General features: G+C 33.8%; 1 protein-coding gene across 1 annotated transcript; it reads left to right on the forward strand.

Annotated features, from left to right (window-relative positions):
• The first annotated feature begins 712 nt into the window (after positions 1-712).
• LOC111384661 (endoribonuclease Dicer homolog 2-like) lies at positions 713-14,305 on the forward strand. The gene is made up of 23 exons (XM_023008977.1): positions 713-877; positions 1,309-1,376; positions 1,834-2,011; positions 2,282-2,395; positions 3,252-3,386; positions 4,661-4,745; positions 4,858-4,922; positions 5,274-5,414; positions 6,113-6,241; positions 6,326-6,455; positions 6,562-6,661; positions 7,632-7,827; positions 8,096-8,256; positions 8,639-8,857; positions 9,028-9,254; positions 9,379-9,653; positions 9,766-10,184; positions 10,278-10,381; positions 11,119-11,315; positions 11,786-11,995; positions 12,628-13,035; positions 13,135-13,413; positions 13,715-14,305. Exons 1-23 carry the CDS (start codon positions 875-877, stop codon positions 14,063-14,065), a joined length of 4,194 nt encoding a protein of 1,397 aa, XP_022864745.1. The 5' UTR covers positions 713-874; the 3' UTR covers positions 14,066-14,305.
• The last annotated feature ends 1,946 nt before the right edge of the window (positions 14,306-16,251 follow it).

The raw sequence follows: 16,251 nt of genomic DNA on the forward strand, positions 1-16,251 counted from the left end.
TGACAGTTACATTCCTAAGTTAGTTATCATTTTTTACTTCTTTACTCACAGGTGGAATGCACTTTTATTTTTAACGGTCAAAAAATTGATTCTCAAAGTCATTGTTAAGTATTAACAGGCCCTTAAAATTTTCATTTGTGTAAATATATTTTTGTGTGCAATTAACAATTTATTTTAATTACATATTTTATTAATGCCCCGTTTGGTAGTCATTTTCTTCAAAATACATTTTTCTCTCTTCTTTTCAACTATACTTTCTTTCTTAAAATAATATTACACTTAAATTAAAAAATTTTAATTATTTTTTAACTACACATTTCACATTAATTTACTATTCCAAAATGTATTTTTACATAAAAATCCTTAGTGTTTGGGAGTCATTTTTATGTAAAAATGCATTTTGGAATAGTAAATTGATGGGAAATGTGTCTTTGAAAAATAAAGAAAAGTTTTTAATTTACGTGTAATATTATTTCAATGAAAAATGAGTGATTAAAAAAAAGCGAGAGAAAAATATATTTTAAAAAAATGGGTACCTAACTTTTACCAAAGTTTATTTAAAAATTAATTTTAATTTGGTAGGGCTTAAACTTTTTTGAAATCAAACAAAAACATACATACAAGTGAAGCTCCAGATCAATTTCCTAGAGATTCCTCGGTACAGTGAAGCAGTGGACTGGGATGTGTCGTTTTCACTTTTCACTCGTTTCCAAAAGGGTCCACGCGGCGCGCACTTTTTCTCTCTTGGAATTTGGAAGTGTACTCCACAAGTTGCTTAGTTGCTAAGTTGTTCACCCTTCTTATACACACACAACGTTAATCAATCTCTACTCAAAAAATCAAGAAATTTTGAACAGAACCTGTTTTCTAGCAAATGGTGAGTTATTTAATGTGGGAAGTTGTGAAATTTTCGTAATCTTTCTGGGTTTTATTTAAAATTTGGTTCTGGATTTTGTCTTTTTTTTTTTTGTTTTTTTTGGTGTGTATATGATCAGTTTTTTTATTTTTATTATTATTATTTTTTAAATCAAGAAATCCGGAACAGAACCTCGTTTTCTAGCAAATGGGGAGTTCTTTTCGTGGTTTTTTATGTGGACAGCTGTGAAACTTAATACTCTTTCTGCATTTAATTTAAAATTTAGTTCTGGATTTTGAATTCTAAGGATGTTTGATCATGGTTTAAGGAATTTTTTTGGTAGATAACATACCTTCGTGCCATTTTCTCTGTTTCTTTATTAGTATAAAATATTAGTGTGATATTTCACCTTTAATGTTGTGATCCTGAAGAAAAAGTTTAAATTTGCACAGAAAATTGATATGGCTATTGATGAAGGAAACCAACTCCTTGACGCTGATACAGTTCTTTTCGCCAGAAGGTCTGTGCTCTCTCTGATTGTGTCTTGTAATTTGATTTGTTTCAAATTCATTTTTCTTCGATTGATATCATAGAGAAAAAGGTGTGGATCGGCTATCCAACCTATCCAAGCCAAAAAAAAAGTTGGACTAAATATGAATGAGTGGACACGAAGAAGAAAAGGAATTCCGTATTCCTCCATTTACAACAGGAAGAACTTGAAAATTCTTCCTGATACTGGATTGTAATTTGTAGTGCATTACCAAGAAAGATTTTCCGCATCCATACACCTGCATACATGTGTTACTTGCGAGTATACAGTTGTGTTTCATCATTCATAAGCTATGGCATGTTGTGAATGTTGAAGCAAGTTATAAAGCAGTATGAGAATTGGGAAAGAATTTTAAACCTTTGCCCAATTCTTTATTTGCACCAATGTTCCGTTCTATTAGAATAATCTTATTCCGGTGTTGATGCAGTTATCAGCTGGACGCATTGGAAAAAGCACTTAAGGGAAACACCATTGTATACCTGGAGACCGGTTCTGGGAAGACCCTGATTGCAATCATGCTCCTTCGCAGCTATGCCCACCTCCTCAGAAAGCCTTCACCCTTTATTGCTGTATTTTTGGTCCCTACTGTTGTTTTGGTAACCCAAGTATGTGACTATGTATCTTTACTTCATAGATGTTGTGCATTAGTTTTATGTGGTTTATTTGATACATTATTTCTCATTGTCCCTTGAGTTTGTTGCATGATGCATCACTTACCATGTAGTTGTTTGGTTTAATTAATAACCTGTAAATTTAATGAAGATTCAAATAGAGTTTTCTATGTTAACCTTTTCTTTTTCCCACGGTTGCAATGCATATGGTTTTTTTTTTTATGTGGTTTCAAATTTGATTTTGTACTTCTGATGGTCAAACAGCAAGGTGAATATATCGAGATGCACACTGACTTAAAAGTTGGCAAGTATTATGGTGAGTTGGGTGTTGATTTTTGGGATGCTGCCACATGGAAGCGTGAAAAGGATGAGCATGAGGTGTGAATGACTACCTCTTCTTTTTCTATACTTTTTCTAATGATATGTAATCTATCATAATAAATTTAAGACCAAAATACTTAAAATAAATTCAACAATCTTTGTTATTGGATGAAGTTGTGGTATTGTGTTATGGGGCTGCTTATTGCGGTACTCCTTATGATTAGTGCTTTGTTTGGTAGGTATTTTGTTAATTGATTTTTTGACCGTTAGAGATAAAATGGGTCCTATCTGTGATAGAAGAATTAAAAAATGACAGCTGTAATAGTGAAATAATGGTCAAAATTTTTATCTTAATTGGATTAAAATCTCTACTAAACATGCTCTTAGTATACAATTCATTCTTAAAGTAAAAAGCGGTTCCGTTCAATTTGATGCTACTATTATTAGGACGTTAAGTTGGTGGAGGCATGATGTCAGGGCTATAAGCCCTCGTTTGGCCCCCATTAAATTAAATTTTATTTTTCTCTCTCACATTTTCAATGACACAATCTTCTATAAAACAATATTACACGTAAATCGAAATTTTTTTCTTCTTTTTCAACCATTTATTCTTCAAAAAAAAATACTATTTTACCTATTAAAATTTGAAAGAAGGGGGGCCAGACGGTGGCTAAATGTTATCCCAAACTATAATATTAATCTAAGTTGCCAACTTAAAGATACTATAAAAATGTTTGTGATGAATTTATTTCTATAAGACCTCTTGTTTTTGTGTTGAAAATATATTTCCAGTAAATGCTTATAACTTCTTAGATTTTTGAATGTTGTAAGAATGGTGAGAATCGTAGTAACCAGGAAGTGCATTCATTATCTTAATCCTAAATATATGCTTCTCATATTGTAACATGTTCAGGTGCTTGTAATGACTCCAGCGATTTTGTATAGAGCCTTGAGTCATAGATTTTTGGGTCTTGACCGAATAAAGGTTCTAATATTTGATGAATGTCATAATGCGAGACGCAATCACGATTATGCTCGCATCATGAAGGTATGATTTTGTTGTAATATGATATGTCAAACTTGAAGTTATTTTTTAGCATCGTTGTGATCTCACTAAGAGAATTTCATTATTGATCAAGACGCACTTGTTTGTTTGATATTTCCTTTTTATTTTAAAATCTTCATAGATAGATCTCGTAATAGCTCGTAATGAATGTATTTGACTATTAAAATGTTAATCAGAAATCTGTAGTATGTTATCATGTTTCTAAATTGTATATTCTTAATTTCTAATTTGATATGTAATTTTAACTACTGGATGTGTTCTGATGGAAACATAATAGCAGTATGATTGAGATTTTGCTTGTGTTGTACGGTGCAAGAGAGTTCCAAATAAGCATATGGATCGTATTTTCACTATTTTAAATCCCATTTTTATGCTTGATAGGACTTGTAAGGTTATTATATATACAAGATTCTTGTATCTTTTTGACGGATGTGATTATGTAGTCTTTCAACATGCACTGAATTTTCACTGTTATTTTGTTCATATCATATAAATTTCCGTCCCAAAGAGCATTGGTGCACTGTGGAAGTATTATGTTCCTTGAGTTTATTATGTGTCTGATTTAGACTCAATGGTATAAACTTGAGTATCATGAAAATGTCTTACTTCTCGTTAAATGACATGAACAAGAAGTCACATCATAACGAATCAATGCAGACACTGTGGAAGTATTATGTTCCTTGAGTTTATTATGTGTCTGATTTAGACTCAATGGTATAAACTTGAGTATCATGAAAATGTCTTACTTCTCGTTAAATGACATGAACAAGAAGTCACATCATAACGAATCAATGCAGACCTTTATTAACTAATAAACATAATTAGTTTAATTCTTTTAGCTTTGATTCAAATTTCCTTCTTTTGTTGCAATTTTTCAATAACTATGTCAATTTTGTTGTACAATGTACACGTTTTGGAATTGAACCAAAAAGGCAGCATCAAGAAGCAAATGTGGAAAAATGAGAAGTTATTCATACTTTCAACTCTCTCCTGAATAAGAGAGGTGTGGGATGTATTATATATAATTAATCGAAGTAAGAAATGTTTGTTAATGTGTGTGCGTATTTTATTTACCGTGAGTTACTTTGGCAAGGTGCATGAATAAATGTCATCAAAACTTTATTTACTGAATTAAAATTGAGATACTTATAAATTTTTGTTTCCCTGAATCTGTCTAAGAGACTAACATGACATTGTTTGACTTTGTTACCAGCTATTTGGTTTTTGACTTACAATATTCGAAAAACAACTTGTAGGATTTCTATAATCGCCAACGAGAAGAAAATGCTCTGCACCTTCCTAGAATATTTGGGATGACTGCTTCTCCTATAAAGGCTAAAGGTTAGTACCATGTAACTTCTAGAAAATTATTAATTCAATCGTGTATTGCATTGCTTATAGTTCTCTTTTGATCTCTCTATTACTTAGCAGTTCATTTTGTTGATCTGTATAGGCTCGTGCTCGGCCGCTGACTATTGGGAACAGATTAGGCAACTTGAAAATCTAATGAATTCAAAGGTCTTTTTGCTGATTTTTGCTACCTTTGCTTCGTAATTCATGTATCATTGTGATGCAAGCTTAGTTTATGCAGCTAGTATAGTAGATTGAAATTGTTGACATACTTTGATATTAAATAAGTTTTGAGAAATGGAGAATGATTTATAATTAATATTCTTTGCTGCGTTTAACCTGTTATATGTTACCTACAAGCGAATTTGATGTGGAAGTATTAGCATATAAGAGAGGGTAGCCTTGCAAATCCCTATTTAGTAGTGGCTACATATTTTTTTTTTAATTTTGTTCTTATGGCTAGTGTTCCCTTTGGGTTTGTGTAATGGTTCCTAACCTACACTGTTCTTTTGAATGAAGGTCTTCACATGTGAAAGCGAATCTGTTTTAGCTCAGTACATCCCATTTTCAACTCCAAAAGTAAAGATGTACGAACATGTGGATGCTCCTTGCGTCATTGTTGAATGTATTGCAAGTCGTTTGGAAAGGTTGATAAAGAAGGTATGCACATCTCTCTTGGAGCTAGAAACTGTTGGGATTGTGTTGTGTTATTGCTCCTATGAATAACTAACGATACAGTTTCACTTGATTAAAAGTATGCTTACCGTTGGAGTAAAATGGATGTTACAAGTGTAGCATGAACAGTATATCTTATATAGATTTGAACATTGATTCTCCCTCGTGTCTTGTGTACTTGATGGATTTATGATAAATATCCTAGCATGAGGTTCTGTGGAAGTTCTATAACTTGAGATTTTAGATGAGATGATGTACCATTGATGGATAAAAGACTTGTGTTTCAAGTTTTGTTGTCACCCATGTATGAAATTTTTGCCCATGCAGGTTTTTGATAAAAAACATGAAATCCTATATGGACGTGAGGGGTTGGGTTGAACGTCTCTTTTAGTTAAAGTGTTCAATATTAAGCTTGTCAGTCCTTTACTTTTTCTGCTCGCCTTCTATTGCATTGTTCTAGTTGGAAGTTACTGGTGCTGCAAACACAAGTGTGATTTGCGTTGTTTGAGATAATCGGAGATTTGAATACGTAATATAATTTTTTATCTCAGAGGACTAAAGCTGTATTTTTTGGGAACTAAACTCACATGCTTTGATTTTTTTTTGTCTAAGGGTAGCATTTTCATGTTATCATTTGCTCTTCCCATTTTCAAGGTACTGACTTTATATATACTTTTCATCAGCATAAACTCTCTCTGGAAAGATCAAGTATCTCGATCTCTGCCGCTGAATCTGCAAAAGAAAGATTATCTAATCTTTGCTCTACCTTCAAATTTTGTTTAACTGAGCTGGGTGTTTGGTTAGCTATCAAGGTATATATTTTATTTTTGTATATAGAAAGCACAATTTTTTTTGCAGCTGTAGCAATTGACAGTAAGAACTTCTGGTTTGAATAGGCAGCAGAGATGTTATCTTGTGAAGTAACCAATATCTTTTCATGGGTGACATTGGATGTACGTTGTGACAAGGTTGTTAGAGATTTTAGTTTGGATGCACTTGAAGTCTTTTATGCCTTTGTGCCGTCGGGTATTTCTCACTTCATATAATGTCTGTACTGTTTTGTTTTTGTCCGAGATTTAGATATATTTTTCATCTATTCGTGCTGTGATTGTTTTTGTTTTTGTTCATGAAGGTCCACAATGGTCTAACTGTTATGATATAAAAGCTAAATTGAATTCTGGGTTTGTTACATCGAAGGTTGCCTGCCTTGTTAACACTCTTCTTGAATACAGGTTTGTAGTATGCACTATATACATTTTTCTCTAGTAATTATTAATATTCTTTTCAATTCTTTTGATGAATGTCTTACCTGTTTTGAGATTGACATGTCCATAGAACTAATTTAAATTATGGGAAAATTTCCATTTTAATATCTCTTAGGAAGTACATTTTAGTTTTTGGGAAAACCTTTAGTATCTTGTTGATGATGTGAGGCAAATATGCATGGGGACGTATCTTATGGTGTGTTTGATGGTGCAACTTGTACAACACAAGATAAAACAAATTACAAGTTAAATTTGACATAGTATTATTGCCACCACCCATGTTTATCAACTTCAAAATCTGCAAAATCCAACTGCGTGTATGTTCCACCACATGTGGTGAGGAACCTGACTCTATGCATTTTTGGCTGAACTTCAAGGCAACGGAGAAAGTCTGACTTACTGTGTAGTTGGGCAAGTGTACACGACTAAATATCTTATGATATGTTTGATGTCACGAATTGAACATCATGAGATGTAAACAGCGTGAGTTGACGTTTCTCAAGTCACCATTTATGTTCATCAACTTCAGAAGTGTTATGTCTCTAATCATGTAAACATCCCACCACACTTGGTAGGTCTTGTACGCTGAGAATAGCAGTGTCATCACCTGTTCTGCTGTTCTTGTTCATATTTCACCTGCATTTATTTTACAGATGATGCGTGGAATAGGGTGGGTGAAACACAAAGTCCCAGGTGTATCATTTTGGTTTCCTAATGCTCACTTGAAGCATACACAATACAACTAATATTCCAATTATTCTCGCTTGTTTAATAAGATATATCTGAATTTTAATTTAATATGGATGAAAATAAGAGTATTTTTCCAGGTCTTCGTTTCAATTTTTTTTTGTCATTAGTTCTTCACCATTTGTGAATATTTTGAATTTGGCTGAGAGCCTTTCATCGGTACTCTTTCTCTTACATGATACTTGCACAGGGAAATTAAGGATTTGAGATGTATAGTCTTTGTTGAGAGAATTATCACGGCAATTGTTCTTCGGAATCTGTTGAATGAGTTACTTCCTGAAGTCAGTGGGTGGAGAGCAGAATACACGGCTGGGAACAATTCTAAGCTGCAATCACAAAGTAGAAAAGAACAAAACAAAATAGTTGATGAATTTCGCAAGGGCAGAGTGGGTCTCGTACTTTATTTATTTCATTTACCTTTCCAATATTTGCTACTTATTTTTATGAAATGATATTTAGCCCGTGTTTGGTATTGATTTAAATCAGATTTTAATCTAAGTCAAAGTCAAACAATCATTATTAACCACATTTTCATTGGTCCCACAATTTTTCAACCATCCATTTCAAAAACTTCTATCAAAATCTATTAAAAATTTAATTTTAATCCCTATCAAACAGGGGCTTATTTTTGTTCTTGGGTATATGTTTTTGCAGGTTAACATCATCATCGCAACCTCTATGCTTGAAGAGGGATTAGACGTGCAAAGGTGCAATCTTGTGATTAGATTCGATCCCTCTGCCACAATATGTAGCTTTATTCAGTCACGTGGGCGTGCTCGTATGCAAGACTCAGACTTTGTATTAATGATAAAAAGGTGAGCTCCATCACTTTCAAAATGTAAAAATAGAAGAATAATAAATTGTTGATCTCTGTTTTCTTGTTGGGAAAGATTCTATACTAATGGTAAATTGAGCTGTTATCACTCCAAAAGTAGTAAAAATAGAAGTTAAAATCTCGACAATCTTGTTTGGAACAATTTCACAATTTCTTTTCTATTGCAGTGCATAATTTGACGGTTGAATTAAGGTTTCAAACTCGTATCCGTTGGTTGAAACCTAATCGAATGTTAAATTATCTATTAATCAATTATCCTGTCCTTTTTGTTTGATAGCCGGTTACAGTAGAATTTGAGCTATTTGAAGGTCAATGATGAGGCTGATTATCTCTTTCTTCATTTTTCTATTGGTTGATTGTAGAGGGGATACTGCCATCCTCAAACGTGTAGAGAACTATTTGGCTAGTGGAGAGAGAATGCGAAAGGAGTGCTTGAGCCATGCTAGCCTTCCTTGTGAACCTCTTGATAATGAATTGAAAAGTGAAGAATACTATAAAGTTGAAACCACAGGAGCAATTGTGACTTTGACTTCTAGTGTGTCTTTGCTCTACTTCTATTGCTCACGGCTGCCTTCTGACTGGTTTGTTTCTGACATCTTTGAGCTTATCACCATTTTGAAGTTTTTAGTTTCTAGGCTGTCAAATTATCATAAGAACTTACATGATTGGTGTGTGGTCAGTTGAAGTGTTAATTTCTCCAAATTGTGAAAAAAAAAGGCACTTATAATTTTTTTCCTTTTTTGGTTTGTAGCTACTATAGACCTCACCCTCGCTGTGTGATTGACAAAGAATTGGAAATTTGCACACTGCACCTTCCAAAAAGCTGCCCAATACAAACTATTACCGTTCATGGTAAAACCAAAATACTGAAGCAACTTGCGTGCCTAGAAGCTTGCAGAAAACTTCATCAGGTTGGTGCCCTGACAGACAATCTCGTGCCTGATATTGTGGGAGCGGAAGCTGATGCTGAAGAATTTGGTAACTATTTGTTTACACTTCTGTTCATTATGATTCTCTGTTTGGAATTTTCTTTAGTTCTCCTACAGACTCGTTTTTCAAGATAATAACAAATGACGATATTTTTTCGAATCTGAAAGTACAGGATACAAACCTTCTTATGTGGAGGAACAAGTACAGTACTGCCCACAGGAATTGGTTGGTTATCATGATAATGAGTCTGAAAGGCTGTACTGTTGCTATTTAATTAAATTACAGCAGGAGTTCGCTTATACCGTCCAGCCGCAAGATATTGTGCTTGCCACCAGGATGAGACTTGAATCTGATGTCGAGTTGTCAAATTTAGATTTAGATGTTGATAGGGGAAAACTAATTGTGCATGTAAAATATGTTGGAAGCATTAAACTGACTTCTGAGCAGGTAAAATGATAAAATTAGTAATCTATAATCATTTGCTAATGTCATGTTGAGAATACAACAGCCAATTAGAATTTAGATTTTCTGAAAATCGATTTTTAATCTTTGATTGCAGATTCTCCTATGTCAGCGGTTTCAGAACACTGTTTTTAAGCATCTTTTCAACAATAATTTTTATAGACTTCATGAAGATCAGGGCAGATCTTATATGAGTGATTGCGTGGCTTTTGATTATCTTCTTCTTCCGCTTCAAGGACCACTAATTGATTGGAATTGCATTAAATCTGTCCTAATTCAAAATAACAGTTTGCGCGATATGCACATTGATGGTTCTTCACCGAAGTGTCATGGTCATCTTGTGCACACAAAGAAAGGTTTAGTCTGTACCTGCATGTTACAGAATTCGTTGGTTTATACGCCTCATAATGGTTTCATGTATTGCATCACGGGAACTCTGGGTGATTTGGATGGCAATTCATTTCTTATACAGAACGATGATGAATATGTTACTTACAAAGAGTACAATGAAAGGAAGTCTGTATTATTCTTTTCCTTTCAGTTAACCACTGATGTATTTACTATGCGTGATCAAGCTTAATCTTAATAAAAAGGTTTTGTTCCTTGCAGACATGGTATCAAATTGCTTTTTGAAAATGAAGCACTTCTTAATGGGAGACACATCTTCACAGTGCAAAATTACCTTCAGAGATGTAGAGGTCAGAAGGCAAAAGGTTGGTTTACTATTAAGTGCTTGTGTGAAAGTTATTTATTTATTGGAGATGAGCGGTTAAAAAGTAGTAGGAAAAAGCTATGGGGAAACATGAAAATGATTTTTTTAATTAATTAATTATTATTAGTATTATTTTTTTTGGAGAATGTGTGGTCGGTGGGGGAAAAGTGATTTTCAAATAATCACTTTCAAAGAAGGAGCTAAAACGTATATATATAAACAATTCATTTTCCGTAGTCATTTTCTAAACAAATCATGAAAGACAGCCAGGTTTTGTAAGATATTCTCTCTCTCTTATTAGACATTTTTTCATAAGCTAATACTGTTAACATGTTTAAAATTCTTCAGTTTCCCCTGCGTCCACTATTTGTTGTCTCTGTTAAGAAATCAAACTGTGAATCATGTATATATGAAGCTGCCTAAATAATGCAAGGATTGGAGTACTGGAGTAGTAAATTAACATGGACCAAATTATTATTGAGTTGAAGTTCCTGTGTGTGTGTTGGTGGGTGCAAGATTTTTTTGTGAATTGAATAGGTGAATGGCTCGTCTACTGCATATGTTTTGTTAAAACCGTTGTGTTAAGGGCCTTATTGTTATTCTCGGCAAATCTTTTCTTACTAAAATGCAGAATAAGGCGGTTTATCGAGATTATTACTTGCTATGCGATCAACTAAAGATATTTGGATATATCACATTTTGGTTTATGGCTAACTGGTGTGTTCCTTTTCCATGCAGAACCAAGTAATGCATCATGTGAACTGCCACCTGAACTTTGTTCCGTAATTATGTCACCTATATCTATTTCTACATTTTACTCTTTCTCCTTTCTTCCATCCATCATGCATCGGATCGAGTCTTTGCTTCTAGCTTCAAACTTGAGAAGAATGCATAAGGATCACTGCATGCAAAATGTTGATATTCCAATCATCAAAGTATGTATTTTTTACTCCTCTGGTTCTCTGTATCTTAAATTTAATGTCAATTCTTGACTTGCAAGATCATTTAAGGGAGTTGAGAACACTATATTTTTCAAATCATTGGTGAATCTGCACCTGTCATTTCTTTTAAACTTTTAATGTATCAAAAGTGCAAGTTTGGGGGTTAATTTACTGGAAGTGTAGTTGGTGACTTGGTATGCATAAGTATTTCTGATAGTTGAAAATTAGTTGGATATTTCTTGATGGATATGAAAAAATTATCCTGACACATTATGGTTAGCTTGATTACAACATTACATGCACAATAAGCTTTGCATGATTTAGTGAGATTTTAAATGGATATTGCCTGCTAATTAATTATGAGTGAAATAAATTATTATTATTATTATTATTATTATTATTATTTTCGTTGAAGTTGTCATCTCATAATCTTGGTCTAATGTTAATTTTGTTGTCGCTGTTAGGTTTTGGAAGCAATCACAACAAAGAAATGCCAAGAAAAACTTCATCTGGAATCACTAGAGACCCTTGGGGACTCTTTTCTTAAATACGCTGCTGGTCAACATGTTTTCAAAATTTATAAAAAAGAGCATGAGGGCCTTCTTAGTATTAAAAAAGAAAAAATAATTTCTAATGCTACATTATGCAAGCTGGGATGTGACCGCAAAATTCCGGTAATCTTACCAAGTCGTAATCATAATTTTTTGCTCTCTCTCATTATTTTTCATTGAGGGTTGAAAGAAGAAATATTTTACTTGAAAGTGAAACTCAGTGCATGTGTTATAGTAAAAGTTTCTAAGGAAGAATTTTGTATTATATTTTATTTTTCACAACTTGGACACAAAAGTAAAGAAAACAAATTCTTCTAATTTTGATATTTTGACATTCATTTGCTATTTAGACATGACTTTTGTTTTTAGGTAAGTTATCTTGAGGTCTTAAAATTAGTTTTGGACGAGACACTAGAAGAGACCAAAATTTGAACTTAAATTTCTCTTTAATATGAAAAGTAGAAATTTTATGGGAAAAAACTCCAATTTTACTTCCCTATGAACCCCATCCTGTTTCTGCTCCCCTTTGTATAATAAAACAGATTTCTAGTTTAATTTTTATTTGATATTCATAATAGCATTATTCTAATTGCCACACCACATGGTTGGCAGTCACATTTGTTGGTGTTTCTTTAAATTCTGCTTGATATCTTCTATTCTACCTTCTTGTTTCTTTTGTTTTGTGCCTCAAAAAAATAATATCTATCAATGAATATTGAATTTTTCTTCTTGATTTGGCCACTTCTAAATTTTAGGGCTTCATCCGCAATGAACCATTTAACCCCAAAACATGGATAATTCCTGGGGATAATTCTGCAAATCATGGTTTAGATGAGGAGTTACTTTCATCTAGAAAAGTCTATGTTAAAGGGAGCAGGACGCTAAAAAGTAAGGTTATCGCGGATGTTGTTGAAGCATTGATCGGGGCATTCCTTAGCACAGGTGGTGAATCAGCAGCCTTATCCTTTATGGCATGGCTTGGTATAAATGTTGACACTGTTGGTGTTCCCTATACAAGGCCCTTCCCTGTTAATCCCGAGGTATATGTCAATGTCAGATATGTCGAGTCTCTGCTGAACTATCGGTTTCGCGATGCTTCTTATTTAGTTGAAGCACTAACTCATGGTTCTTACATGCTGCCTGAAATTCCAAGATGCTATCAGGTATGTGCATTAGAAATTATGTTTAGAAGATTCCTTCGTTAATTTTTCTTACCATGCGCAGAATTGTTTAGTAATGGCCTTGATTTCATTCTTCTGCAGCGTTTGGAATTTCTTGGAGACTCTGTACTGGATTATGTGATTACTGTGAACCTGTATCACAAATATCCTGGCCTATCTCCTGGGCTTCTAACTGATCTAAGGTCAGCATCTGTGAACAATGATTGCTATGCTCAATCGGCAGTTAAAGCAGGACTTCACAAGCATATTCTTCATGCTTCACAAGAGCTTCACCGGCATATAATCAAGACAGTTAACAATTCTGAGGAACTACACTCGGTCTCAACTTTTGGTTGGGAATCTGAGATAACTTACCCGAAGGTGGTAACTTTCATAAAATATATTCTCATTTTATATCTATGAATACGAGTTTTATTCCAATATTTAAATTAAATACCCTCCAGAACTGAAAATTTTAAAATGATGAATGTTTCAAAATGTGGAATTTGTAAACATGCGAGTGTTCTGAGATTCAATCAATGACTTGGAATTTCTTTTTCGCGAAATTATGCAAATTACCAAAAATACAACGAGCAGTTCACGAATTGTTACGTTCTCAGTTTCATAAGTTGTCTGTACTATTCTTATGGCAATAATTGTTTGTCTTGTTGACATGATGCAGGTTCTCGGGGATGTAATAGAATCCCTCGCAGGGGCTATCTTCGTCGATTCTGGGTACAACAAGGAGATTGTTTTTGAAAGTATAAGGCCTCTTCTCGAGCCCATGGTTACACTTGAGACACTGAGGCTTCATCCAGTGAGAGAATTATCGGAATTATGTCAGAAGCAGCATTTTACATTCAAAAAGCCTGTTGTCTTTCGTGAAAATGGGGTGTCATTTGTCGAAGTGGAGGTGGAAGCTGATGGATTTGTACATAAAGAGTCACGTTCGGCTTCTGATAAAAAAACTGCAGAGAGACTGGCTTGCAAAGCTGTTTTGAATTCATTGAAAGAAAGAATAGCCGAGCTCTGACCTCAAATCCAGATGCTGGATCCGTTGGTGTCCGCATTTCCATGGAGAAGTGATGAATCAACGTTGAGTTTTAGGTTTCCTTTTGAGTCAGTATGCTTAATGTAGCTGGAGTGGAGGTTTTGTTGATGATGGTGCTCCTAATTTGTGGGTTCCTGAAGATAGGCTCATTTTAATGTCAAGCCCTTTTTCTTAAAATCACCATTTTCCCACGCTAATAAAATCATTTTTCACATTTTCCCATGACTTCTCCTTATATAAATTATATACATGTTATTGAGTGGTGAATTCGTTTCCCTTTTGATGAAGTATGTGATTATTGCAAGTAGTTTATTATGGAAGACAATGTGAAAGAGGAATGACTTGAAGTCTTCGTTTCTCGACGTTGAAGTAAGACCAAGCTCATGAGCTTATTATCCTAGGTTGGAACAAGTTGATAGGATCCCCTTTTTTACGTCCCTAGCAAGAATCCTAGGTGAAAACAAGAGAATTTGTATAAAAGGAATAGTTAGAGTTATACTAACTAAATAAAATCGAAATAAAAAGAAATAAAAATAAGTAGACTGGAAATAGGAGGAAGTTAAGCCCTTGTTTGATCTCCATTAAATTAAATTACATTACATTACATTCCATTTTTCTTTCTCCTATTTTTAACCACATAATCTTCCATAAAATAATATTACACGTAAATCAAAAAGTTTTTTTTTTTTCAACCACTCATTTTTCTAAAAAATACTATTCTCCTCATTTTCATTTTCGGATAATGGGGGTCAAACAGGGGTTAAGAGATAAGTTCAAGCCGACAATGGAACGTAATGGGATTACATTCGATTATTGTTTTGAAAATTTTAATGAAATATAGCAAAGAACTATTGAAGTGGTCAGATCCATTCTCATTTGCACCAGTTGTTGATGTATCCTCCCTTGCTTCTCTTCATCCGCAATATCCCTTAATCTTCTTTTTTCTTCTTCTTCATCCTCTCCCCACAAAGGGCCTCAGAAAGTAGTAAACCAACCCTTAGGAGTTTCCTCACCCTTACACTTGATACTCCTACCAAATGCTTAACAAACTCTTCACTGAGTAGAGTTCGTAAGAATTCATTATACACTACGATGGCCGTGCTCAGCTCGGATATTTGATCGAAGCTTAGATAGATTACTAAACAGTTAAACATAAAATAAGAGTAATTTCAAAATAAACAAAAAATTTCTAATAAAAGTAAAGAAAATATAATTTACCTGAATGTGTTTAAAAATAAAAATGTAACCAAAAAAAGAAAAAAAAATCTCACCGAACAAAATGGAGAATTGAGAAAAGATGTTTGTCCTTTCAAGTATATGGCAAAAGCAGAATTCTCAAGGATATGACTCTCATTTATAATGGCAAGTCAATAAATATGATGTAATTGTTACCCAGACCATGAAAATCATGAGTTAAGGGCACGAGCCGAGCAGATTTGTTGAGAGCTTTGGTCGATCGGGAAACATTGAAGAAGCACTAAGATATATATGTCAATTGACTTATACATGTCTCTAATATTCAATTTAAAAGAGTAATGATATTCATAATCAGTGAGTACAATAATTATCCAATGTGTCAGTTCGTTATTGAAGCATTAGCTTGTCATTTGAAGTAATAAAATTACAGAGCATTAATGTATTAAATAACAAGCTGTCACATAAAGCGACTATTATAGTTGCCGATTACAAATAGCATTATTCAGTTTTAAAAAGGATGGCTAAGCTTGAGTTGGTTTTGAAATTCTCTCAGGAGATGAAAGAATGTCTTTCAGGCTTTGCTGGTCCAAGGGATATCCATTAGGAAAGGAAACAGTTTAATGCTTCAAACTGAACGAAATATTTTTGTGAAAGTTATGGCTGAAAAGAGATCAATTCCTGATCTGATCCTGCTGTTGAAGCCTCAACCGGGTATTGAAGTAAATAAGTTATTATTTGATCAATCATGTGAAGAACTCATCATGATCGACATCAAATTGTTATTGTCATGTAGTGCTTAAAGAAATGGCTTAGTATCCATACCTTGCTCTCTGACTGTTCAATCACTTAATGTAGAATGGAAGATTTGGGCATGCTTAGTTGCGGTTAAAGTGTTGGCATGGGCGGCACTAGTTGAGCTATTTGAACCTGTGGCAAACCGCTCGCCTGCCACTCGAAGAAACAATCTCGCT

The sequence above is a fragment of the Olea europaea genome, unplaced genomic scaffold, assembly GCF_002742605.1.
Source record: "Olea europaea var. sylvestris unplaced genomic scaffold, O_europaea_v1 scaffold2966, whole genome shotgun sequence".
Lineage (NCBI taxonomy): Eukaryota > Viridiplantae > Streptophyta > Magnoliopsida > Lamiales > Oleaceae > Olea > Olea europaea.